The sequence below is a fragment of the Copidosoma floridanum genome, unplaced genomic scaffold (genome assembly GCF_036245765.1).
Source record: "Copidosoma floridanum isolate Cflo_tuat_1 unplaced genomic scaffold, Cflo_Japanese_pri ptg000012l, whole genome shotgun sequence".
Taxonomy (NCBI): Eukaryota; Metazoa; Arthropoda; class Insecta; order Hymenoptera; family Encyrtidae; genus Copidosoma; species Copidosoma floridanum.
In genome coordinates this window covers 6,470,552-6,498,326 of record NW_028321889.1, presented here as the reverse complement: position 1 = coordinate 6,498,326, position 27,775 = coordinate 6,470,552, and the positions used below count along the sequence as shown (strand labels likewise).

General features: G+C 41.6%; 3 protein-coding genes across 6 annotated transcripts in view; 1 reads left to right on the top strand and 2 right to left on the bottom strand.

The window, feature by feature from the left end:
* LOC106647889 (protein Skeletor, isoforms B/C) overlaps positions 1–12,819 on the bottom strand; it is a 59,084-nt gene extending 46,265 nt beyond the window's left edge. For both annotated transcript variants that reach the window (XM_089590304.1, XM_089590305.1), the window contains exon 1: positions 12,750–12,819. The gene's annotated coding sequence lies outside the window, so the exon portion shown is untranslated. The remainder of the gene's footprint in view (positions 1–12,749) is intronic.
* A 2,811-nt stretch (positions 12,820–15,630) lies between these two features.
* On the top strand, positions 15,631–17,475 carry LOC106635747 (protein BCCIP homolog). The gene is made up of 3 exons (XM_014347884.2): positions 15,631–15,847; positions 16,339–16,596; positions 16,673–17,475. Exons 1-3 carry the CDS (start codon positions 15,743–15,745, stop codon positions 17,204–17,206), a joined length of 897 nt encoding a protein of 298 aa, XP_014203370.1. The 5' UTR covers positions 15,631–15,742; the 3' UTR covers positions 17,207–17,475.
* On the bottom strand, positions 17,423–26,885 carry LOC106635746 (uncharacterized). Of its 3 annotated transcripts, none has more exons than XM_089590318.1 (10): positions 26,611–26,885; positions 22,390–23,129; positions 20,085–20,198; positions 19,594–19,688; positions 18,981–19,137; positions 18,775–18,903; positions 18,557–18,702; positions 17,937–18,477; positions 17,812–17,870; positions 17,423–17,724 (listed from the first exon to the last, which is right to left on the bottom strand). In XM_089590318.1, exons 2-10 carry the CDS (start codon positions 23,003–23,005, stop codon positions 17,578–17,580), a joined length of 2,004 nt encoding a protein of 667 aa, XP_089446444.1. In that variant the 5' UTR covers positions 23,006–23,129; positions 26,611–26,885; the 3' UTR covers positions 17,423–17,577. The 3 variants fall into 3 exon arrangements, with proteins under 3 accessions (XP_089446444.1, XP_014203367.2, XP_089446443.1); XM_014347881.2 differs by lacking the exon at positions 26,611–26,885 and adding an exon at positions 26,554–26,608; XM_089590317.1 differs by lacking the exon at positions 26,611–26,885 and having other exon boundaries at positions 22,390–23,227.
* Positions 26,886–27,775: the final 890 nt, after the last annotated feature.

Genomic DNA, 27,775 nt, shown 5'->3' with positions numbered 1-27,775 from the left:
TACTTGTACGCTTCACGCGTACTCGCTCGCTGTACGTGTAGTTAACTATATATAGAAGAGAGAGAGAGAGAGAAACTTACAGTGAACGTAAAGCCGCGAACAACCTTCGCGTCCCGAGCGTCGAACTCCGAGTCCATAATATATATTATATATATATGCCTGTACGGATCGGTATTCCGCGCCGGGGAAGCCGATAGTATGTGTGCGTACCTATAGAAGATCCGTCGCCGTCGGGCTCTCGTATATTATACTTTGTGCTCGTCCACGTACCTTCTCTCGTGTACATATGTCCATACTAATTCTTTATACACGGAGGCGAGGTGAGAAAGCAGGCAAGCCGATCGAGCCGATATTCGCACGCGGGTTATCGGTACGAGATGGTTTTTTTTTTTTTTTTTTTTTTTAGCGGAGCAGACTGAAAGTTATGTACTTGTTTTTCTTTAAAATCACAACGAAGGAAGCTTTTAACTCCTGACCATTGACCCACTGCTTGTATGTATGTATACATGGTTACAGGACTCGTCGAGCGGAGCGATCGAAATTCCAGCACCAAAGAGCCATGCGTATAGGGATGATCCGGAAGGGAATATTTAAAGAACGAAAAACCCAGAGATCGCCTACCCTATACACAGAGAGGTATATGAGTTTAGACGAGGATGAGATTACGGCACCCGTGTAATTTGGTGCTCCGCGCAATGAATACCGCCGCGCGACTGTGATGCTCTTGCCGCGATTCAATTAAGCTAAACTCCCCAAAACATGCGATTTTCGGCAAAATTGCTTGTCTACCTCTTACAGGCGCCAAAACCAGCAATCAGCGAGACAAAAATTTTATGCAAGACTTTATGCTCCGCAAGAAAAACATGCATCTATATATACCCGAGCAAAAAAAAAAAAAAAAAAAAAAAAACAAACAAACAAACAAACAAACAACAATCCACTACAAATTTGAGTGCAGGTGTGCGGGCACACTGAGCAGCGTTTTCTGTATATATGCAAATGGTCGATACCTCGGTCAAAAGCTGACGCGCGTGCGTGCACCAAAAGGGTTGAATGAGATTTATTTATTTATTTTTTTTCGTTTTTTTAGGAACCCATTAGATAAAGTCCGTGTCAATAAATCGAGGGAAAAACAGGAAAGGACATATGGCTGTAAAGCGTTCTAGAGATAATTTCGGACCCTCGATCGATCAATCAACTAAAAAAAAAAAAAAAAAAAAAAAAAGAAAAAAAACAACCACAAGAGAAACAACGATAAAAAAAAAAAAAACAAACGTGTGGGGGGAGTATGGCGCGGGCCTCGGCAGGGCCGTGCCCACACACACACGCGCGCTCGCGCAGACACAGACGCACAGCCGGACGCTGTGCTCTGCCGAACGCAGGCAACGACTGCTCGAGCTTTCGCGCGCGCCGGAGCTCGCAACCCCGTTGGGTCCCACCCCGTTGCACGTGTGGGTGCAATGTAAGGTACGTGCGCGAGTGTGGGTGGCTGGCACGGCCTCTCTCTCTCTCGCAAGCTCCACCCACGCGACCTTGTGCGCGCGCAGCCGAGGGGGAGATACTCCCCGCGGAGAGTGGGAGGGCTCGAGCTTGCGCCGACCGCAGGGCCGAGGCTATATACCTCCCTCGTACAGTGCAGAGCTTGCAGTGTGCTAGTGTGTGTACTGGCGATGTAGTTAATTGCAAGCTCCGGTGCATACGGCGCCTCTCTCTGGGGGGAGGGGGGCCCTCTTTCTATAGAGCTGTCTGTCTGTTTCGTCTGCCGTAGCCTCGACCTCCTCGCTTGCGGTTTTATATATATATAATGCAAGCCCGAATCCATCGCGAACCTCTATTCTCATGATAATATTATGCTCCGCTTCCATTCCCCCCCCCCCCCCCACAACCCTTTTTCTTTCCTTTTTCCTTGTAGGTATATGTGTACGTACCTCTTGTGATTCGCGACGATGGTTGTGGCCCTGATCTGTGAAGATGATTTGCGCACGTGCTTGGAGTATGTGTGCAGAAAACGGATGGATTCGAATACGAAATGGGGGCGGGTTTATGGGGACCAATTTCTTCACAAATGAGGGTGTCATTGGATAGAGCGAGGGGGAACCGTGAATTTGTTCAGTATAGGTATCGTAACTCTTTTGTATTGAAAACAAGGGGTGTTACATTGTTATGATTTATACCACACGGTTTTTCATTACAAACATTTGTATTCGATTTTGTGAGGTCAAGGGCGTGACTTGGGGACCAACTGGGACATATTCATCTGGAAATGAAATTTCTTTTTTTTTTCACACTTAAATTCATACGAAAGTCTAAATGAAATTTACGTTTTCTCTCGTCATAGAGATTCAACAACAGGAAATCGTTTCAATATATCCCACGTGGAAGTACGCGTGTATTCTTTAAAGATTGACCGGTAGAACTGGTAATGTAATGGTATAAGACACTACTTAATATGTATATATGCACGCGTTCGCTCGTGTCACCATATTGTTTTTGACTCGAGTATACATTTGCAACATACAATACAAAGTACCGCCCTTAATCGCATTACACGTAATATAATTTGACGAATTGTCTACATCATCTTTAAGATTTGCCCTTTGTTGTACGTATTATGATTTAATATGCACAGCCTCTTGAGTTTAAGCGCACGCTTTGTAAGAAAATTAAGCCGATTGTGATTTTCCGAGTTCCGTATGCAGTTCACGTGAAAAAAAAAAAAAAAAAAAAAACAACCACTCGAAAGAAACCAAAAAGCCTGTACGTATATTATGTACTATATAGTGGCTAAATCCAGCAGTGGGGGTTGGGGGGGGGGGTTTCACGCACGAGCGCCGAAATGCGAAACCGATCGATCCCTCGACGCGACGGCCCGGCACACGCGAGATCGGAATACCGAATCGGCGCAAAATCGTTTGCGCTTCGAAAAAAAACGAAAGAAAAGAGTCAATGGTATAATGAGCGAGGAAAAACTTTTTCCTTTCTCGTCGATACCTTGTCCCCGTCCTCGGCAATGTAATGTAATCTAACGCAAACTCATACCGATACACACGAACGAACTCGCTCGTGCAGACAGCCACCGAAGACGCGGCGCTCCCGTGCATGCGAAATCAGTTTGTTTTATGACGCCATTTATACCTTATACTTAAATATACACCCGAGCCACTCGCTGAGATTTCAAAAGTATATATACCCTATACAATTTGTATAAATCATGTTTTATTGTTATGGAAAAACAAATTATTTCCGACCGTCGTCCTTAATGCCTTTGTTACAATGGAGCCCCTTATCTATTCAATCTCAGGAGAAGCCTCGGCGTTTACATTGTACGCAGCCTTGACACGTTACAGCCGAACACAATACACCTTCTCTGCACCGCACTCACACGCTACAGCCAATTGTGTACACCTGTATTTTTTTAGACTTGGGTGAAATTCCCAGAACATATACATCACATATTATAATATGAAAAAAAAAAAAAAAAAAAACGGTTCTCCCGAGGATTTTCTCCTCTAAAAATACTCACACGCGAGCGCACACGCACTGGTCCCGAGAAACCTCGTACTACATGACAGTACATAAAAGTATAACTTTACAAGGAGACAATGTAATTCACGCTACGAGTGTCAGGAGTTTAATATATGCGTGTGTATTGTATTTGTCTTTGACAAGTGCCCGGTATAGCACAGTGGATTCAACATATAGCGTGTAGCTTCGGGCATAAGAAGGGAATGCGTAAGGGGGGTTGTGCATCCACACGCGGCACGTGGCCGACTAATAAAGTACGCGGGTGCTTTTCCACCCCCTCATTTTGTATATTAACTCCGTATATATATATATATATACCATATGATAATATAACACGTAACATGTCTCCTTGTTCTCCTACCCCCGTGCATGTACTTGTAACGCGGTCCAGTGGATCCCGTTTGCAACCCCCCCCCCCCCCACCTCCCTCTCTCTGTGCTAATAACGTTTGCGTGTCCCGCGAAAGTGATTTTAAGTTGGATTCTCAGCGTAAGCATAAACATACGGAGGGACGCGCCCGAGTATCGAATACAGTTAATGATATGCACCGCCATTCTGCGACGTGTCGTTTTACCAAGCGCAACGAAGTATCCAAGCTAAATGGGAGGAGCTCATTAAATTTGAACCGATTTTTCCACAACTTGTAAAAAAAAACATTCCAAAATTGAGGGAGCAATTCATTAAAAATAACGCAAAAACTTTTTTAATATAGAAAAAAAAAAAAAACTCAAGATTCAACTGCACGGCTAATAAAATGTGTATTAGCATCCACTCCCGTATACCCTTTGCCATGTATATATGTATACAGAGCGAATGCATAGAAAGGAAGATGTATAAATTGGCTCGAGCAATTATTATGTAACACCGTATAACGAGGGCTGCGCAGGTACCTAATGATATCAAGTTACGAGATAAGTACACAGAAAAGACCGAGAAGTGTAGAGGGGGGGGGGTGAGGCGCTCTTTCTCGTCTTATATATACCTGTATGAAACACCCAACGCGAGAGAGGGAGGGAGGCGACGCTTTATTGATTCGCTTTTCTTCTTTTCAGCCCAGAGTCGAGTTTCCCCCCCCCCTCCTTCGCTCTTCTCGCGGGACAGCATCAAAAGTCCCTCGCCGGGGGGCGCTTTTCCGCGGGAGCACGAGTCGTATAAGGTATACCGCGGATACGCGCCAAGCACGTGTGTGCATCGTACCGTGTTGAGAATAGAGGAGGGATAAATGTCAATATTTAATTTGGTGGAATGGCATCGATGAGCGACGGAGCGATTACGAGCTTTTTAATTTTCTAAATTTTAGTTGTACCTACATATATATATATATATATATATATATACGTGTAATTGATTTTAATTTTACTTTGATTGAATATCTATGTGCGAAATTTTCATAAAAAACCTGATCTTTGTGAAAAAAAAAAATATGTGTATATATATATGTACGGACACGATGCTCTTGCAAAACTCGGTCGCCCGTCCAACCGAGTGAGCGACTCGTGAACTGGGTCGGCCTCGCTTTTATTTTTTCCTCACCCGCCCGCATCCGATTCCCTTGTCAGTTTGCGTTTTTCGTCATAATAATATATGTCCTCAAGAGGCATCGAACCGGCACAATGACGTATTACGTTTATTTCGTTAAAGCATAAAAAAAAATAATAATAATAATAATAATTACATCCGCAAAATATATACACGTCACACGTCATAATTCATCCCTGCGTACAAAACAAGGGCCTTTTACCTCAAGCACCGCGTGATCCGAGTAACCCGCCGACCCTCCCGAATAAGCCCAAGAGTCGAGAGAGATGAGATAAGTCGGCGGAGACGAGAGAGCCGCGTAAGTAGGTATATTTATACATATACATATATATATATATATATATATATATATATATAATACCACGGATAGACAGTTGGTCGCTGTATATATATAAAGCGCGATCGAAATGAATTTGCTGTTTACCGAGGGGCTCTCCCCGTCCATCATCTCCTTTTTCATCCCGCTCGTGCATATACTCATCCGGACGCGCAATATAACTCCCGGCTCTCTTTGCATTGTATAATGTATACACGGATGTGCGGTCGAGGATCAATTTCAAAGGCTAAACGATCGGTATTTTTTTATTTTTTTATTTTTATTTATTTTTTTTTTTTCACTCCGTAACAGTAAATCGTAGAGTCGAAAGTTTATGTGTTTCGTTTCAAAGTTTAAAAGTTTAAAAAAATATCAGGGCAAAAGGGCACGAGCAAGTCGCTCGGCAAACATTGCGTCTGAGCCCTTTTTTTCCATTTCATCGTATATACATACGGCTTAGTGCTCGCTTTCCTGTACATATACATATATACGTATACCAAGGGAGCAAATCGAAGATGTTCATCGACATTGAGCTAAGAGAAGGAGAGAGGGAGTATTGTTCCTCCCCTGTGGCTGGGACTCTTTGCAATCAATCGGTTTCATGCTCGCGTGGAAGAAAAAAAATCGAACCCTTGGTTACACATACACACGAGAGCTTTTTCGTTTGCTCGAGTATTTTCTTGGATCGACGGTTTTTCGATGCGAAGGATCTTTTTTTTTTTTTTTCCTCCCGTTTGTGGAATATTTTGACAAGTTAGATACGAAGCAAAAGCTCACCTGTACTTCCGCAAAGAGAGAAACGCGTATATATACCTTAGCAATTAAAGAATATTAGGTTGTTCACTCGTTACGTATATATAACGGATGGATTGGTGTACGACTCTACGACTCTATACGTATTTCAAATTTCAAACTTACATATATACATCCAAGTACTTGGATTTACACATAAAAAAGTCATACAGTAAAACTGAACAAAACTATTAAAACACATAACTAGGATATTCATAGTGAATGAAAGTGTTAACAGGAAGCAGCAGTACATAATAAGATCAACACTGTCCAAAACAAGTAATTTGAAGTAAAAAAATTCAGGAGTTAGTCAAATAAATGAGAAAACGCTCAAGAAAAAACTTTAACAAGTTTTTTTTTTTACCAAAAGATAATCGAGAAAAAGTACTCATGGACAGAGACCAAAAAGTACAATGAAAAAGCAGTAATGAGCAAGTAATGTCACCAATTTGCCCCGATATATTGTAGCTCTTTCGTTTTCTCGTAAAAATCTCCTATGACCATCGTATGCGAGAGCTTTTTCTGTCATAGCTACATGATGAGAGTTTTCTTTCAAGGTACAAAAAAAAAAAAAAAAAAAAATCGTCTCGATACCTGTAACACACCTACGGTTTTCATTTTTTTTTTTATATTCATTGACTCCTCGCTTGGCAAAATCACGAAACTCCCCCATTGTTTGAAAACAGCGGCAATAACAATTCAGTGAGCCTCGTTGGACACCGTCGTAGTGATATCCGACAAGATAGAAGAAAAACCAAGCGGAGCCCGTAAAGCTCGCGAGGAGCGCGCGCGCGTTGGCGGCAAAATCAATTCCAAGCGCGGCGAGCTTTTTTGTTCCTTTTTCCTGCCGCACCGCGACAAGAGAGTGGCGCCATCTACCGGGGGGCATTCTCACGCCTCGTGTGAATAAATCCAACCCACCTAGAAAGTGCTCTCCACGCGTTGAATTTTATGATACTGTATCGGCCTGCCCCCCTTCCGCAATTCGTCGCTTTTGAAAATGGTATATGCTGGTGCACGCGAATCGTCCGCGCGTCGATAAGAAAGATGTTTCTAGTCTCCATTTGCGACCCCCACGCGCGGGTGAATTATATTGGACTCGCTTTTGCAAAGTCCAAAGCGTTTAATCGATATTTGATTTGCGAAATCTCAAGGTGCAACAGGTGCGCGCCGAAACGAAAGTCTCGCGACTTGCACACCGTAAACGAGGGGCTCAACGATACATATATAATATATACTCGAAAAAAAGTAGGAATTTCAACAACAACCATTGAAAGCGTCAGGAATCTTTGTGACAATTTTTTCGATATTTCTCACCGCACAATGTTGTTCCCTTCATTTTACATTCACTTCCTTCCTCGGGAGCTTGTATATCGAGAGTAAAAATTACGTCATCTTTAGTTACAAGTTATACTTGACCTGCTTTCCAAACCACCATCTCCCAACAATTGAAACGATAACCCTTTTATTGTTGCACCAAGAATACAATTGACGAGGCACCGACTCGGTTGTCCTTGGACCATCGCACAAATACATATTGCGATGTATTTTTTATCAAAAGCAAAAAAATACCTATATATACGTTGTATGCCATACACAGAGTTCGGCAAAGCTCCAAAACGTCGTACACCCACACGCGCGCGATCACATCCTAGACGAAGGGAGGAAAAAGAAGCCAAAGATTCAATTTGTACCCCGGGGAGCGTCAATTATCCACGATCGCGCAAATCTCGGCTTTTACACGAGGGAGAGAAAGAGAGTGATTTTAACGGGTAAAGAGAAAGTGCGTACAAGGGGAGTGGTATATTTATGTGCGTGCATCTGGAGTATATGTATAAAAGGGAGGAAAGGGGGTGGAGGCATATATATATATATATGTACCCATGTATAGTATCGGGGACGTTAAGAGCCGTCGAGTCGATAAGGAGTTTAACGAGCATGGAAAAGCGGCCATTTGAATAAAGCAATTTCTCTGCCGGCGAAGTCGCAGCCCCCTCTCCTATACCGTGAGCTTTTGAGTGCCGCAATTTCGATGTAGTAGCTATACGTACGGGGCGTTGAGGCGAGGGGCGATGGACCAGTAGGATAGGCGTTTAGGCTCTGGATTATTTTTATGTTAATGGGCCGTAGTCGTAGTAGCTTCGCGTGTGGAGGGATTGTTTATCGACGGGCGATTCCCGGAGAGTTTGCTGCTTCTTTGGGCTGCGCCCAGGGTGGGGCGATTTGTCGAGGTACGGGGGGAGGGGCTGTTTATTATTTTTAATTACAGTATTTTAAGTGTTGCGTTCAATAATGCGAGTTTTATTGCGAGTTTGAGGAAAGATAAATGAGAAGTGATTGGTTCGTTGTTGTAATTTTGCATACAAGGCGTGCCTGACAAATATTAAAGCAATTTCGATTTCTTGAAGGATTGGCGAGCTCGAGTACAATTGTACCATCGATTTTTTCATACTTTACAAAGACAATTTTTTTTTTTTGTTTAAGGAATTTTTTTACTTGAAAAGTTAATTCTTTACTATCAACAGTACAATATTGGGAACAAATTCTTTTTTAACTAGTAAGTATAAAACGTTATAGACGTTGAAGTTTACTGCAAAGTGATTGAAATAAAATTTTACCTTTTTTTTCAAACAATAGTGGATTGTTTTTGCTGGTTTTTATTAGTAAAACTTAAAATTAATTTTTTTAAGCATAAATAATACAGTTAGTTAGCAGCAAAAACTTGTACAACGAAAAATGTTTTTCTGACAAAGAAAAAGAAAAGATTTCTTACTGGTCGATACGGATGACATGGCAATCAATTTGTTTCTCGAGCAAAATTACATTTTTCAGTACCAAAAAAGCTCCCCAAGACGTATACGCTACTGTAAAACGCAAATTTACAAGTAGTGAGAAGAATTTTTTTTTCTTTAGAACTTGCACGAGTGACAGACCGAAGAATAAACAACACCAACAGCAGATTCAAGCTGAATATCGGACAAAAACTGCAATGTATGGTTGATTACTCCCGTAACGTAAACTACTCCGATCGGGATGAAAATAAATTCGCGCGTGGCAAAATCCTACTTACGAAACAAAAAAGATGTACTTAATATTGGAACAAAAAAACTCCCACCCTACACATCCGAATCTCGTTAGATCCACGATTCAATTGCTCAAAGTTTGTGCAAAATAACCACAGGAGAGTGGAAAAAAAATTTGCCCTCAAGAAATACGGGGCACGTTGGAACAACAGTTTCCAAGAGCCCCGCGGAGAGGCGACGACCAGGAGGGCTGGGGGTGAAGGAAAAAAAAGAGCATTTAAAATTATCAAGCGACAACCGGGTGCTATTATACATACCCCGTAGCGAAACTACGGTACAGAAGAAAAGAGAGATGCACATAATAAAACGCGCAATACAACTACCACGCGTATGTATGTATATATATATACATGTATGCGCGTACAACCCGCGATAATAAATCAACCAGTTGCGCCGGGGCTTCCCACCCCCCCCCCCAAACACGCCCCTACGATGTAGCCAGATGGGTTAATTTCATCGAGTCGCGCGCAAGCCGTATACCTACCGGGAGCTACGAGCTTTTCCCTCCTCTCTCTTCCTTTTCATTTAACGGAGGAAAAGTTTCACGAGCGCAAAGCCTCCCCCCCCTCCTCCTCCTCTACCCGCGCTTGTACACGTATATATGTATATATCTGTATACAGTTGTAAGATGAAGTACGTGCCCGGATTTTTTTATACCGGCATCTGGTGAATTGAAAATTCGTTGCTCGCACGGAGCGAGGGAGAGAGACACTTGCGCGTTTATTATAGTCCCGTCGAAGATGCGTTGTACCTTTGGTTCAATCTATAAATATATAATCTATACTTGGCGCGAGTGTCTAAATCAACGCGATTAAATTTTTATACGTACATCATCCACTATTGGCACGTGAGTTATTCTTTTCGACTTGGTTGGTAACCCTCGAATATTTAATTAATGTATGTATAATCGTGTGCTCGAACGGCAGTAAAGTTTGAATCGCCGCGAGTTGATCATCGGTTTCGATTGGAATTGAGTCGGTTGTATCGCCGCCCCCTCCCCCTTTTCTTTTTAAAGAGGGATGGACCACGAATGCTGTTGGGGGGTTTTTTTTCTTCATCGAATCGGTAACAAGGACGGTGGCTCTGACACTTTTACTTTTCAAATTTATGAGCACCGTAAATTAAAATTTATTCGCGCGCGGGTACTTCGGCTCGTTTTAACAAAGTGTCAATTAATCTCGGGTGTCACGTTGCGCGTCAACCATCAAGTTGCTATACACTGAAAAGAGATTTTGTTACGCGTGAACGCGTAACCGGGTGTATAAAAGTGAAGTTATATTGAACTATTTCTGTACATATATACATCGTACTAATGTATCGATCGTACCAATTAAACATTCGAGCAAGTGTTTGTACCGTATATATATATATAATATGTAGGGGGTTGGCGATAGTGCAGTCCTCGTCTATTTCCCGCTAATTGACCGCAAGCTTCGTGCCTCGAGTTTACGCCCAAGAGCTTAAGGACGAGGTGAAAAGCTTATAGGTGGGAGAAACGCTGCAGGGGAGCTCGATTGTTCCGAGGCTTTAGCGAGAGGGAGTCGATTTTTTTTTTTTTTTCAATCCGGGAAACGTGGCTTGACCGAGTTTTTCTCGAGTTTCACGGTTTGTCTTTTTGTTTTAATATCATCTTTCTCAGATAAATTTACAATTTTCTTTTTTTTTTAGGAAATCGTCAATGACTTCTGATGCTTTACGAGGCTATCTCGATTTTTGTGTGAAACCAGTTATCTCGGGTCTTTTGTGCAAAATTCGGTTATCCCGGGAAGTTTTTTTTTTTCGCCATTTCATAATGATCGATCGAAGCAAAGAAACTAGGAACGTATTGGCTGATTATAACATCCACACAAGAATTGTTTGAATCTTTGTGGCGATTTGAAGATGTCACGTGCTTTGTTTTTCATTCAAACCTAATGAAATACTTGCCAAATATTGTGAAAGATAATCACATTGATTTAAAAACATTAACTATACATTCGACCAACTATACCTGATCTTGAAATTCATATTACAAAAAATAAGCGTGGGAGTGGCCCAAAAGACGTCAAATGAGCTTGCAAGCATATCGAATCTTTTGATACGTTGTTCGTGCATCGATTTTTCCGTTGAAAATGAAAATACGTGGAAATTTCAACTTGACACTCAAAACTTGTTATTTTGATACACTTGAGTTGGCAGGCGAGGAAACTCGTTGAACAAAACAAACGTGCATTAGACACTTTTAACACATATTAGATGTACAATGCATAATATTTTTCGACGATTAAATTCACCTTAGAGTAAACATTGAAAATTAATAAAACTCATTCGCATAACATTCATAACTAATAACGATAAATTGCAAAAAAAAAACGGTATAAGAGAACTCGTATGTTTATCCACAAAGCAAAATGAACATAAGGTATTGGCAAACATTTATAGCAGTAACGTTTCGTGAATGTCAAATTGGCTAATAAAAATAACATGACTATCAAACATGATGCATGTGTATCCTATTATACGTTGCTCGCAGGGCTGATTATGTGTACCATAAAATACAATCCAACAAAAAAGTTCGAAAAAAAGCGATAAATTTGTTGTGTCACCCAATCGAGTTTTTTTTTTTTTCAAGATGCTATGAATGTTGTACGTCAGATGTTCGACTAACAAGGCATCGTAAATATAGGTACATGTATGTAACAGAACACGGGCAGAATAATACGCCCAGTACTTTTTTTTTGTATGTATACTATACGTGTATAGGTCACAGTAGACGAGCACAATACCCGATCGTACGAGATTTGATTTGCCTTCGAACGAAAATACAATATGAAAATGCTCGCGTGTTCGTGTCTCTCTGGAGCTTACACGTATACGTTCACGATGTGTGTGACTTTTTTCATCTGTTTTCCTGCGTGTTACGATATAATGTGTATTTTCAAACGTCTAACATGTAGTTAAAAAAAAAAAAAAAAAAACAAAAGGACAGAAAACAACGAGCAAACATCCAAGACCAGTTGGTCGTGTTTTCCAATACCTTTGAACAATCCTCATTCACTTGTCACTCGATTCACTTTTAAAACCTCGAATTCGCACGTGCCCGCGTTACGAGTTCGATTATCAGGAGAGACAAAAAAAAGTTGTGCAACGAGATCCAAGGAAAATACGTGGCAGGAAAATTTAAAAAAAATCACTGCCCAACGCGCATAATATCAGGTGTACATAAATAAGAGCACAGCTTCGCGGTGAAACGCCACAAAGGTCGACTTGGTCCCGACGCGTCAATCAAATTACGGGACCCGTCGCATTTATCATCGTTATCATCTCGACATTCGTCTCTCTCTCTCTCTCTCTCCTTCTCGTACACTGACAAATCGCTGTCACCTCACTCGCGATTTTCTAGATTCATCGAAACGCAACGAAAAATATGAAAAAAGTAAAAAACCGTAAGAACAAAAAAAAAAAAAAAAAAAAAAACGAAAAAATAGACAACAACAACAACAACAACAACGCACTGCACAACCGAGGGGGAGTCGAAGAGGGGAGGGGGGAGGGTGGCGAGTTGCCGGCTACGTGCGACTCCCGCCAGCGGAGTCCCGACTCTGGTCCACCTCTGCCGAGGAGAACCGCGCGAAACACATCCTGACTGAATTTTCCCTCCCACTGTATACCACCTCCTCCCTACGTATACATATTATATAGATATAAGCTACATACATACCCTCCGCGCCTCATTTCCGTCACTCGCGCGCCCTGCACCTCGTACGCTCATACACAATATAGTATATATGTATTTTTTTTTTGTTCACCTCTCCCACCCAAGGTATAACTTTTTCGTTGCCCCCCGCAGCCCGTATCGTCTATTATTATTGCCTCAAACGCATTTCTCAAGGTCACGTATATACAAACAATAATCGCCACTGGTCCAGCAAACACACGCATATGTGTGTATTATACATACACAGTAGGAAGAAAAAAGCTCTCGCGAAAGGGGGGGTGGGTGGGCTCGATCACCTGTTTCCTCCACCATTTCCTCCTCTTCTAGCTTTTCCTTCGGCACTTTCCTCTCGCGACGGGTAGAGAGAAAACGTCAGCGACACGCAACAACGGGGGGGGGGGTGCGAGTTTCCCCCCGCGTTTCTCGGCTCTGTACCTCAGCTGCGGCTGATGCTGCATCGATCTCGCGGAAAAAAGGGGGCCTCTGTTGAGGGGGGGGGGAGGTAAGATCGAGTTGTATTTACTCGGGGGGTCACCGGCGGGTAGTGCTCTTCTTTTGGTGTATGCGAAAAAAAAGCTCAGAGCGCGGGACGCGAGATTAACGGTGGAGGGACGAAAACGAGGGCCAATATGGTATACCGTATATACAGGTTGAAACAGTTGACGCGAGTAGTTTTTTCACTCCATAATAGTGTAAATGGGGGGGGAAAAAAAAGGAAATTCCTACCGTATAGGTATATATATATGTCCGCGTGCGCGTTGGGCTTCTTGCTCGGGGCGCATGACTCGGGTTCGCGCGCTCGGACTCGCGAATTTGTGATCGATAAAATATGCCCGTACGCGCATATATACAACCGTACACTTGCCCTCTCTCTGACTTTTTTTTTTTTTCATCGCGTGCTTGAGCAAAGTGTACACCTAAATGGGTACCGGGTGGGAAATTGATGGTGATGAATACTACTATATTTTGTGACGATTGCGTTGGAAGCCGCGTAAGTGTACCCATGCGTACATCTGTCTATTATAATGACGCATGATTTTCTAATACCGTATAGTTCGTATTGTCACGCAAAGCCGAAAGTCACGGGATATTGATGATGAGGGACTTTTACTTTTTCGTTACTCTTTTACTCGATGCACGAATTGTCTCTTTCTTGCAAAGCAGTTTGAAAAATACGACATCTGATGTTAAATGAAATTTTATTGTTGAGCAACTTGTTTATTATTATTATTTTTTTTTTTACGTTTAAACTGTCATGAGCACATTTTATTTCATAATCCATCATAACGATGTTAAAATTAAAACAAAACATTATTATAAGAATTGTTAAATTATTTATTTTACTCAACATGCGCAGCGATCTTTTTTTTTTTTTTTTTTCGGCTCCGATGAGCTTAATGTCAATTGATCGTGAAAGACAATCATTAAAACGACAATTAATTACCATTTATTTATTTCCTCGAAAACAATGTCGTATTTGATAGAAGATCTCAAGTTGACCTATACAAGTTGACAAACGCTTGGGTCATTTACGCGTACAATAACATTCCAATAACAATAAGAAAATCTATTTCGATTGTTTCAAGGAAAAAAGAAAGATAAGCATACACTAACTGGCTTCCTCACAATATATAAGTGTTCTATACGTTACTTTAAATTCCATGAAAATTAATCAAGTGCGCAATCAAGTACAACTTTCTGCTTTAATGTATATATATATAATATATGGTGACTAGATGCGGCGATTTATCGCAAAAGTTGCAATTTTCCTTTTTTTGCTGACGTTTTAATTTTCAAACGTGACAAGTGTCGATTCTTTAATATCTTACAGACAACCTTATGGTTATTTTACGTAGCATTAATTAGTTAAATCAACTGATTCTAATGACGTTAAAAGTGCATAAACAAATAAACAAGCTGATTTTTTTTTATATTTCTGTTAGATACAAGTAATTGTTTCTATGCTGGAAAAACAAAAAAATAATGAAATATACAATTAACAACGTTCCTTTATGTCATTGGAATGATATTATAATTAATTTCTTAAATAAGTCAGTCATATCGTATATGTGACAATTGTACACACGTTGCTCTGACAACAATCGTAATATTTGATGCCTTGTATGTAAAAGTTTGATTTTTTGAATGTATTGAATCATTTTAAAAGTTTAGTTTTTTCGACAAATTAAGTAGTCATTTTACTTTATTATACGGAACAAAAAGCTTAACGACTTAAATTTAGCACGAGAAATCATACAGGTAAAAAATATTTCTTGTAATTTTTTGTAAAATGTTATGAAAATTCGCAGAATATCATCGGGAGGATTTATCAATTTGTAATTATTGGTTATTTCCTGCAACATTCAAGAATTTAAACTGTAAATCACATAACATTTTTTAAAAATTCTTCCACCATAATTTATATAAATTGTTTCATTTATCTCTAAAAATTAGTCAATACAGTCACGCGTACTTTTCTTTTTTCACTCTGAATAATCGTTTTTTGGTCGAAACACATCAAATAGACTTCGTTAATATATAATATATGAGTCCATATGGATAACAACGATAGACAATTAATCTCGTGAAACATTGTTACTGATATACCCTCATTAACCTTCGTGTGGATGGTGTTTATCCTAAAACCCGAACATAGTAACCCAAATAACCCCATTTTCGGTTACCCAACTTACCCCACACTGCCCCGAACTGAACCGAATTATTGCAGTTTTCTGCTTTCGAAAGTGTGGTGCTGTCAGAGGTGTTGTGTAAAAAGACAAACCGAATAATATGTCGGGACCAATTAAGAGACGGGAAATCCAGGAGGAAATCGAGGATGACGAAGATCACAGTACCGAGGAATCGGACGAGGAAGATGAAGAGGAGGTCGAGCAGGTGAGCAATCTCTCCTGGGGCGTTGCTGATACCGCTGCCGTCTGGGAATGCACCACGTGTTTCTAACCTAAATCACCAATCTCGTCTTGTGTTGACATTTCTATGTATTTGTTGTTTTTATTTATCGTAAGGTTCATTTTTCTAAATTTTGGAGTATTATCTTGCAAGTTATTAACATGACGCACGGTATACATTATCGTACTTTTGTTTCGTCAAAGTTTCTTAGGCATATTTGCGAGCCGGTTGTTTTATTTGTTATGCACGTACAGTAATCTATTTGCAGGGGCCTATATTTACTACATTGGTGTCAGGTGTATAAATTTTTTTGGAAAGTATTCTAACATCATATCATCTCTGGTGATGAAAAATTGAAAACTTTGTGTACTTTGAGTGTATTATTATGATTTAATATTTTTGTAACAAGATGTAATAGAAAAAATTTCCTTTGTTACTATAAAACGTGTACTCATTTAAATATCATCAATTTTAAGGGTATGGAGATCCAAGTTGAATTTGAAGGACGTAATCCTCAAGATCCGGACTTTCATAGAATCAAGAATTTCTTGCAGCAGCTGTTCTTAAAAGCTCACTTAGACCTAGGAGGCCTGGCTGACTTGATTATTTCTCAAAATTACGTAGGCTCAGTTGTCACACAGGCTGACGATGACGATGAGAATTCCGATGATGAGGAAAGCACTGGTCAGGAAGTTTTTGGAATCACTACTGTTCTTAACATTTCTGAGAGACAGGTACATGGCAAAGTCTTATCTTTTCACTTACGATCGCCCCTCACCTAGCTTCGTTCTAATAAAAATAAACTTTCAGAATGTTCCATGCATCAAGCAACTCAGGGATTTATTAAGAGATCATGCCGAGGAGCATGCCACAGATGCTACCAACACTATGATCAAAAGCGTTCTCGAAAATGACTCCGCTCCTCTGGGCCTCTTGATCAACGAGCGATTTATCAACATACCCGCACAAATTTCAGTGCCACTTCTCGAAAATCTCCTCTCGGAAGTGAAACGAGCCGCTCAAAAGAAAATGCCATTTGACTTTTCATACTACATATTGATTTGCAAACTGAAGAAAGCCAAGGAAGAGAACAGGAAGAAGGGCAAAGACAAGAGAAACAATGATGAAGAGTATGATGTTATTTGGAGCAATCCAGAAGAAGAGATATTCGCCGAGGATGCAGTTTGTAGTTTTGAATTTTCAGTCGAGACAGAGTCAGATAATGGTTTGACTGGCACGTGGACTGAAGATGACGATGAGTTGGTATCGTACAGGCGAGTATTGCTGTTTGAGGCGTCGAAACTGCCAGAAATAATAAGGAAGGTTAAATCTAAAATTGGTTAAACTTGCACATAATCCTACTTGATGATAATGTATTTTTAAACAAATCGCGTTCGAAGATTGTATATTTTTGTTGCGAGAAACGATATTTTGTACGTTTTTTACTTGCCATCTTCGTAATTTCAACCAAGGCTTAATTATTCATGGTTTCTTGTATATGACAGTCAAAAGTCTGAGGAAAGAGTCATTAGAAATACGTGCACTTGTAACGAAAACGATTTATACTTGTATTTATATATGTATAATAATAAATCCTATAATAATAACATCATGTAAAAGCTGGCAGTTCCTTAACGTTAACTTAATTGTTTCATATACATGTATCGTATACAATTAAAACGTATATATTTATAAGTATTATGTAACATGGTCTATCACAATGGTCCGTTTGAAAACTTGAAGGAAGTCCGCGTTGGTTTCGCTCTTCGCCTCATCGTACCCAGGATATTTAGCATTTCCGACACGGCTGGTGGCTTGGACTCCTCTTCCTGCTTGCGTCTTCTCTCCTCGTCCTTCTGTTTCTGAAAATTTATTTTTTGAAATCAACACTTGTTACACCCCCAATCACTAAGGTCAAGCATTTAAAGACCCTAAAGATCGACGCTTACATCTGTGTGTTTCAACGTGAACCTTCCTCCCTTGATTTGATTGATTATGTCGTCGATGGCTGTGTAAAAAAGCGCAACAATTATATTCCACTGCGTAAATCACCGCGTGTCAAAGTATAACCCACCAGGTTGCTGCTGCGCCATCGGCGCCGACTTCTTGATGCCGAGCATGTTCTCCATGCTCTCGAGCGCCGAGCCATCACCGTCCCCGGGCACGGCCATCCTCTCCCTGGTGATCAACTTGATGGACGACGTCGAGCCATTCGCCATCATCGGTGGCGGCGGTGGCGGCGGGGGTGGAAGCGGAGGCGGCGGTGGAGCGGCAGTCCTTTTTACGAGCTTCTCCTCGAGCTCGGCCACGCGCTGGCGAAGATCCTCGACAGTGCTCTCGGCTCTCTCCGCCCTCTGGACCACCATCTCGAGCTCGGACTCGGACAACTTGAGCTTCTCCTCGACGATCTCGAACTCGACGTTTGACTCCTTCTCCTCGAGCTTGTCCTGCAGCGCTTGGACCTCGGACGCCCGGGACTGCTTCTCCTCCTCGAGGGCTCGCTTCAGGCTCTCCACTTCCTGGAGGACCACCAGCAGCCGATTGCTCGGGTCGTCGCCCACATCGGCCATCAGCAGCGCCGACTGGTGCGCCAGCACGCTACGCTCCTTTTGGGCCTGCGTTGGGATGTGCCAATTGGATCACCGATTCTTTTTTTTTTTTTTTTTTTGTTTTTACTGTTAATCATTGACTCACTCTGTCGGCTTCCAGCTTGAGCAGCCTCGCGCCCTCCCGCTCCCGGTCACACTGGGTTTTGAGCACCTGCACCTCGTCCGCGACCATCTTGGTCACGCGCTCCAAGTTCTCCTTTTGCACCGACAGCTCTCGCATTTTTTCCTGTTCTACAAGATTAAAGAAAGTTTAGGGCTTAGGTTCCATGTTTATTTTTTGTTTCCCTCATCTCCACAACTCACCATTTTGCCTGGCTTGCTTCTCCTCCTCCAAGCGAGACGTCAACAGCGTCACCTGCTCCTGAGCCTCGAACTCCTGCAGCCTCGCCGCGCTGAGTTCCGTCTGGAGTTTCGCGACTTCCTTGCTGAGCTCTACGGATACATTCCGGTAATTCCATTAGACGCAGTGGTAAATTTTTGCCATTTTATCAACATTTCTTTTTCCTTACCGGTCACGCTTTCGCGAAGCTGCTCGATGTCTTCGTTCTGGTTGTCGACCTCGTCCGACACTTCGAGAAAGTCCTCGAGGACTTCCGGGTTCGTCTGGAGGTACCTCTGGGTTATCACCTGGGAGCGCCTCTTCAGCTCTCGGTTTTGTCTGTACCACTGCAAACGTTTCAGCAATTTCAACAAGTCGCTCCCCGTCAACGCAATCATTTCACAATGGAAGCATTTTTTAATTAAACCGCGGGATGATGAATTTTCATTTCTTTTTTTTTTTTCATAGATCGGTACAGCCCTCGCAAAAGAAACGAATCAATTAAAGTTCATATGTTTGATTTCTCGAAACCCATGAATAAATTAAACTTGTACTCCTAAAGAGCACATCTATCATCTATCATCTTAGCGAGGAAAAAACGTCTTACTCCCCGGACCAACATCATCCGGCTGAAACTCGAAACTATACACACACGTGTCATACGATTGATCGTCAAGTTGACCTCCGTCGCGCGCCGGTTCAATTGTCGCGCGTGAGAAAACGAGGGATTCACAAAAGAGAGAGACAAGAAGCACGAGGAGGAGAAGAAGAAGAAAGAAGAACACGTCGCGCGTTCGACCTACTTGGGAGGCCTGCTGCATGGCCTTGTGCATAGCTCCAGTCTCGACGTCGTATTGCCTCTTGAGTTGCTCGTACTCCTTGCACACCGCCTCGGAAACTGCAGCCGTGTTGTAATTGTGGGACACGTGAAAAGAAAAAAAAAACAATACATCAATTCAAGGGGTCATGGTTTATAGTTAATGAGGTAAGTATATGATCTTTTGTATTCCTGCGAGTGTGTGATGGACAAGTTCACGGGTGTAATGTACATATACAGTGTCCCATTGTTGGATGAACATGATTAATTTGCGCTTTCGAAAGTTTTGTCCTTACTACAAAAATACAAAATGAATACTTTTTTCTTTTTCCTTTTTTTTATTTTTTTTTATTTTTCCGTACAATGTACAGAACAACTTGTTGCCTATCGTTTTTCTGGCCATCGTGACAAGAGATTATAAATGTACAACGGCACACGTAATAAATATGTGACGAGTCGGACGAGCGCTCTTCATACCTGTTCGTATTTTCTCGAGTTCCCCGGTTTTTTCCTGCACTTGCGTCTGCAGCGTGCCATTTTGCCTGAGCAGCTGTTGGTACTTTCTCTCCAGATCGGCACAATCTCTGTTGACTGCGCAGAAAAATAGAAAAATGTTGATTTCGCGTGTGTATACATAGAAAAAAAAAAAAAAAAAAAAACATGTATATGTATATTAATGTAGAACTGCGTCGAGCTTCGTTGGCTTCGATCGAAACGAGGGAGCTTTTATCGAAACTGCACACTCGGCGCGAGAAGGGTAATCAGTGGTGTTTTTTTTTTGTTTTCTCCGATACAGTTGGAGTATTTATATTTTTGTATCACTGGTGTGGTGTGAGTCATATGCCTCGTCGAATGTCAATCGTTGCGTTTTGTGAGCTCTGCCAAGCTGCTGTATTTTTTAGTCATTGATTGCCATCGTGCCTCCCTCGGTTGAAAAAAATTAATTTCGCAGGTGCAAAAAAATAGATCGAAGACACAGCCACAGTGGTGACAATTTGATTGCAAAGAGCATAAAAAAAAAAAAAAAAAAAAGTCCCTCACTCGTGACTAACACGCGCCTTTGTGCTGCGATCTGCATGTTGAGCGTGAATCACATTTTTCCCGAGGAGACGCGTCCCAAGGCGCCTGCATATCCTCTCTTTGGCGCGCAATCGCGACCTTACACACGTAACGTGTTTCGTTTTCGTACGTGAGTTAATTTTTCTTCTTTTTTTATTGCTTATTACACTTTCGGAGTATCCAGCTAAGGGACCTAAAAACGTTCTGATTCTTTTTTTTAGGGGTTGATGTGAAAAAGAGGGGGAATAAAATTTTTTCGCCCCTAATTTTGAGATCTCCCTGTTTACGAGGGTATCGACCTCGTCACGAATAAATAATGATTATGCGGCAAGGTGATTTTTCTCGTTTCTCAGTCAAGGAACCTGCTTGGCTTTTTCACGTCGTGATGTCATTGGAGCCGTCAAGGATTTTTTTTGTTGTTTTCGTGTTGAGAATTAATTTTGAAGAAGATACGGGTTGCACCGGCCGATTGATGCTCCGAACGGATGAGGAACCTTCAGTTGACAAACCGAAAAATGATTGTGACGGTACTATTTAATTACATACATGTGAAATTTATGTAAAAAAAAAAAAAATTATTCGTTTTCTCGTTGGTTGACTCTAAATAAAATTCTTATCATCAGTAATACAAATTATCGTTTTCTTTCCCCTAGCACACTGACTCATAATGAGCTACATTTGTTTTGTTTTGGGCTAATTATTTTTAAATAGTAATGATGAATATATATGTAAAAAAAAAGACATACGTCGTTTATCGTCGAATCCAAGAAAGTATATTTAATTTGTAATTAATTTGTAAAATTTCTGATAAGGAAAATAGTGATTCAAGTGGTATTCAACGAAGATATAAATAGAAATTTATTTTAATGACTCTCGTACACGCTGAATAAAAATTCATTCCAGCGATATTGTATCTACTTTTCTTTATCACTTTCGTAAACGATTAAGACACAAAAGCACACACAATTGAACACCAATTAAAAGTCAATGAATTTAGAAATCAGGTATTCTTTGTTTGTTTTTTTTTTTCATTGATAAGGTGGTGGTTCGGTTCCCGCGTATCTTCGAGTAAATGTACATGTAGTTTTTTAACTCCTCAAAAGAACGGAGCGAGTTTTTAATTATTTTTGTTCACGCAGGTATCAATATCAAAAAGACCAGTGGTACTCGATTTCCATCATGAGTTGAAAAAAAAAAAATCACCTCATGTTCCTTTATGAACGCGTGTAAAAAAAAAAAAAAAAAAAAGCTTTGTCACCCCAACCCACCTCAAACCCAACACGCAGCTTCTCGCGCATCGATTTCCAACATCGGCCCGTTACGCGTGTACAAGCGCATAAATCTTGGGAAAAAAAAGAGCCAAAAGCTCGAAATTCCAAGCGAGGGAGGCAACACGTACACACACGGTGCACAGATGTAATTTCCTCCCTCCACACCTGCGTTCGGATGCGTGACCCACTTTCACCCTCGCAAGCTCGCGAAAGCGCGCAGCCGTGGCACATCCACCCGGCCAACCCGAAAGCTCCATCTTTCCCGCTAAATTTTCCAACGCGTTACGTAACGGAAAAGAAAAAAGGGCGCGTTGAACGAAATTCGCCAGGGGTGGGCGAGGGGGCCACCCCTTATCCACCCCCCCAAAAAAAAAAGACTCCCTCGGAAAATACACCCTTACAAGTATTCATACAGGGTGAGTTGGTGTTGAAAAATACAAGTCAATGCGTACCGGCTTCGCTCTTCTGGAGGAGCATCTTCCTTCGTTTCTCGGCCTCGTCGAACTTAGACCTCCATCTGGCCGCCTCCTGTGAGCTGTCGTTGGACTTTGGAGCCCAGCCGGTACAGTTCACCGAGGACGTGGACCCGGAATCCGAGCGTTGGCTGCAATAGCCGATCCCGTTGGGGGTGCTGGTACCACTGGGGCTCCTCTGATAGCTCCCGATCACCTTGACGGGAGTGTGGCTCGGCTGCGACTGTTGGCTCGCTTGGGCGTCTAGTCTCTCGAAAGCCGCCCTCTGCGCTGCCACGGACATTGATTTTCTCCCGCCAGCGTTTTCGCTCGCCGGATGCTGCTGTTGGTACAGGTGGGACGAGTTGCAAATGTTGTTGTTGTTGGTGGTGTTGTTGTTGTTGGTCAGAGATCTTGAGCGCTCCTGCGTGAAGGTCCCGGGGCGCGATTGTGCTCCCGGTGAGGATGACTTTGGGACGGGTATGTGGGACGGGCTGGCCGAGGGGCTGCTCGCGGACGGTGGGCGGTTGTAGCTGTGCAGGTGGCTGCTGTTTGGCAGCAGTACCACGAGGTTCGGCTGGTGCCGGAGTACCTGCTGGTGCTGGCTCCTGTTCATGTTGTCGGGATGCGCCCGAGAGCGACGACCTTTACCCTCGACTCTTTTTTTTTTTTTTTTTTTTTCACGGGACAACCTTGACCCCGCGCCGGTGATGGCTCGACGGTTTTTCCTCTCTTTTGCCCTGCGAACGGAAAGCACGAGGGTATCAATCGTGTGTGTACAGTGTTTTTGCAGTTTTCGTTGTTGCGTCATAGATGCGCATTTTGTAATAATATTTCATAAACAATAGCAACACGTTCCGACTATACATGATCACGTGTAAAAATATGAAAAATGATTGGAGAACAGTGAAGATGACGGATATTTGCTAAGCTTCGGGGGTCTCGTCGAGATTTCGTTGGATCTGTTGTCACAGCATGACCGTGACTCGATCGGGTAGGTACATTACAATCGAAAAGCTCATCATGTATATTATATAACGAATAATTTGGCCGTGTGAAATTTCAAACATTAAAAATTATAGTTTAAATAGTTGTAATTATGGTTGGAAGAAGAAAAATTTCTATATACGGGAAAGTAACATTTATTAACCGATCTATAAAATTTTTACCGCTCCAACCAAACTTCGAACTATTAAAACTGCAATTTTTCCTGAGCTTGCATCCGATTTACCGCGCGGGATGGTAATTTTTGCTGGAATTTCTCGATAACGTTTATTATTTCTGTTCTCTCGGCGTAACAATTCGAACGAGGAGTGTTTTTACAATTAAAAACAAAGTAGAAGCATCTGCGAGAGAGCAAATAGAAAACACAATGATAAAAGCCACCCGCTCTCTGTTCTCTTGTGAAAAACAAAAAAAAAAAAAAAAAAGAAAAATCATATTGCATTTTTCAACGAAATGCGCGAAGCTTTTTTGTTTTCTTGTACACAATATTGCGAAGAAAGAGAATTTTTTTTTTTTGTTTAATTTCCGCGTCGCCAACAAGTCTCGAGCGACACGTAAAGCACTCGGTCACGCGTTTCCGTCACAACACACACAGTGCATCCGTCGCGCCCTTTCCACGGCCTCGCTCTGCACTTGAAGTTTCCTCGAGAAAGAGAGAGAGAACGGAGCCAAAGAATGCGGAGAAGGGCGTCAAAGGAGAAGGTGAAACCTCTCGTAAACGATGATAGCCCATGCATGGAGAGAAGGAAAAAAAAAAAAAAAAAAAGGAAGGGAACCCTCTGTATACCCATACACATTGTACTCTGATGACTTTCCGTGAGCCCGTCTCTGTGTATAGAGTATATACCAGCAAAAGCAAGTCGGAGGGGGTTAATAACTTGTGAGTCTTCTAAAAATAAGGTGCGTATAGGTATACACACGGTGCACGCACGAGGCTCGGCTTATAATATACACGCACGTCTCCTGGACCGGCATAAAATTACCTTTTTTTTTTTTTTTTCTTTTCCCTTCAGATTACTACACGCGCAGCAGCAGAGGCTCTTGATGCTACTACTTTGATACGAGCCAACACGAGTATTTTTAAAACCCCTGATGCATCGCGATCGGTGCCTCCTCATCTCCTTGCGTGTGTATATTTGTATGTGAAAAGCCGCGCTGGGTAAACACGAATCGGTAAGAAAAAAAAAAAAAAACCGAGCTTTTAGAGAGTTTTAAGTAGCCGTTCGGGAATCAAGAAAAAAAAAAAAAAAAATGTGTACGCTACGTGCGCGCATGTGTTTATATATCCACACTTCCGTGGATCAAGAATTAAGTTAGCCGTCGCGTGTGTACACGGAAGCCGGTATACGTATACGGTTGTGCTGATCTTTTGATCATCGAACAAATTCACGGCGGCTGATAACAAATATAAGTATATATATTTTTTTTTTTTTTCTCATTGATCGCTGCCAAAGATATGTATTACGTGCGTATACGTATGGATACCGATTTTTGCCGATCTTCTCGCGATAAGATCCGTTGGGGCGGTTGATGGAGCGCACGATGCCATGTACACACGTATATAACGCGACGAGTCATCCCTGTTAATTCGTTGGATAAGCGCGAGTACGAGGAAGATTAAGAAACATAATATATGTAATCTATTACGCGTGAGTCAGTGCTGAGGTATTTTTATCGACCGCGAGATTTTAAATTCATTTTGTTATCGTCTAGTGGGTCGGAAAGTAATAACAATACATGCTTATCATAGACAAATACATTTTATTTATATATTATAGTTGTAAGCTATGACAAATAAGTTGCTTGGCTCAATTTGACGACCAATCGCGCGGAATGAAAGTAATTAGCGTTTCCGCACGTTATAGCTTCTATTGTGTTCTGGGGAGTCTCTCAATGAAAGTAAGTTAGTCTCGTGGCGCGCTGAGAAATTTCTCTTGGATTGCCGGCACATAGCGGCTCTTGTTGGGAGACAAAATAATGTTTTTGATGGTTGAAAATACCACGTTTTGGATAAATTTTTTTTTTTTTTTTTTTTCAAAAAGAAATATACGATTGGCATTCACCCCGAAGTGTTATTTTTCTTCTCTCAACCTTTTACGCGCTTTAGAAGCGAGAGATTTGCACTTACGATCGCTCAATTTGCGCTTGTAATTTATGCCGGTGATTGGTTGTTGCGCAATGTCAAATCGTCGCATAAGATAATTTCCTTACGCCACCCTAGCGATTATTACAATATGCAGTTGATGGTTTAAATGTGCACAGTGCAGTTGAAAAGGATATTCATGTTTAATTATTATATTTATTGACAAATGTATTAATTGTTTTCCTCTTTATAGTTTAATCGTGCAGTTATCTACTCTTTTTTTTTTTTTTTTTTTTTTTTTTTTTTCACTATTACTGACTCTGTGAACGCGTGTACTCATACACACAAAATGATAACAAACGGAATTCCTAGATCGTGGCGTAATTACTAAAGTAAAGTGACAACAAAGAATACACACACGACGGTATTTTCATGCGACTCTATCTTGGCGACAAAAGCAGCGGTGCGTCAAATATCCGTAAAAAAAAATATCGAAAACTATATAGGTTTTCAGCGACGGATAAAGAAAAGAAAAATCATTGCAAGACTGAGTAAGCAAAGTTTGCGAACAACACGAGATGTAAAAAAAACAAAAAAACAAAAATAGCGAGACTTGCCGTGTTAAATACGTATTCCGAGGCAAATTAATCAATCACGCGCCCAATACGATGGATTGAGGGTTCACGAAACGAGCGAATGCACAATAAAATATACCTATACAACCTCTTACTAGCGACAACGGAATATGGTACATATACTTGGACGCAAATATGCCGTTTTCTGGTGCATATACATTCACTTTCGATATATGCACGAGAAACAAGCAAAAAGTATAAAGAAGAAAGAAAAAAAAAAAAAAAACTGGTTTGGAAACAAAGAGAGTAAGCCAAACGGTAAAATACAGTTTGGTCCAAGTTATGGAATTCATCGTATCTTTCAGAGTAGACAAAATAGAGGTCGTAATGACGATACATAGTTAATAATGATAGAACGCATTTTCCGATGGCACTCGGGTCCGTATAGCTCGGCGTCTCCAGTACACACGAGTATAGGTATATACGAATTCAATGACTCACCCGCGCTCACGATACTATGTGTACGTATACATGTATTATATTTAACACACACCGCACCTCTCTCTCTCTCTCAGCTGGTGTTGAGCTCAGGACCCGTAAGGCACGTCCGGCCTGCTATCCTCTCATCGACTCCGACCCATCCGACGCGCACCGAAATGGAAAATCCTGTCCCTCGCACAAAAACCCTATTGTCACAATCACTCGCGACAAAAAACGCACATATAATTATGTGGTGATATGAAAAAGACGAAAAAAAAACAAAAAAAAAAAAAAAAGGTCTGTACGACAAGGCGATTTCCACACTGTGCGGGAAAGTGAGCGCGCGAGTATATGGGTACATCGGCGGCTCGCGCGCAACTGATAATCGAGAGCCCAAAGACGTACGGCGCGAGCGCGCGATATACACGCGTCTCTTTTGGAGGAGGGAATGCCGTTTTCTTTCTCTCCTCTGTGCGTGTTTCAGGGAGTGCGTAAGAAGCCGACGGATGGAGAGGGGCTACAGACATATACATATGTGTGTCTGTGAGAGGCTGCGTCATGTATAGCGAGAGCGAAAATTGAGCCAAACATCACCACCTGAGCTCCTTTTTTTTTTTTTTTTTTTTTTTGCTAACCGAATCATTCATAAAATTCAATCTTATAGTGCTTGCAGTGGAAAAAAAAAAATCGCAGTTAAGCGCACCTTTGTTTCGTCGCGCAAGTGGGTAACAATCACCACCGGGGACCGAATACGGGTGATATAACTTTTGTCGCCATGCGTATAAGGGTACAATAACGATCGTAGACGAAACAATGTCAACCGAGAGTTTTAACTCTACACGTAAGATCACCGGGTGGTTGGAAAAAGAAGGGGAAAAACAAGCCGAAGGAGCAATAAGCCGTATAAACGCACAAAGGAGAATGAAAGAACGAAAAATAAAAGGCGTGCGCGCTCGGGTTCGTACAGCGTTTTGTTCCGTCTGGGATCGGTAAGGCCTTCGGGAGCGATTTGGGTTGTTGTGTCTCTCTCTTTCTCTCTGTGAACCGTCAAACCGATCGTGATGCATCGGTACATGAAAAGTACCTTTTTACAACTGCCGCATTTAAATTTTAGTTTAAAGCACACTGTCGCTTACGTAAGTTGCATTTGTAAAACTGCGTGTGTGTATATTACATACGTAGAAGTACAACGCGTCGACACAATTAACAATTGGACGTACGCTTACGTAGGGAAGGAGTGTTC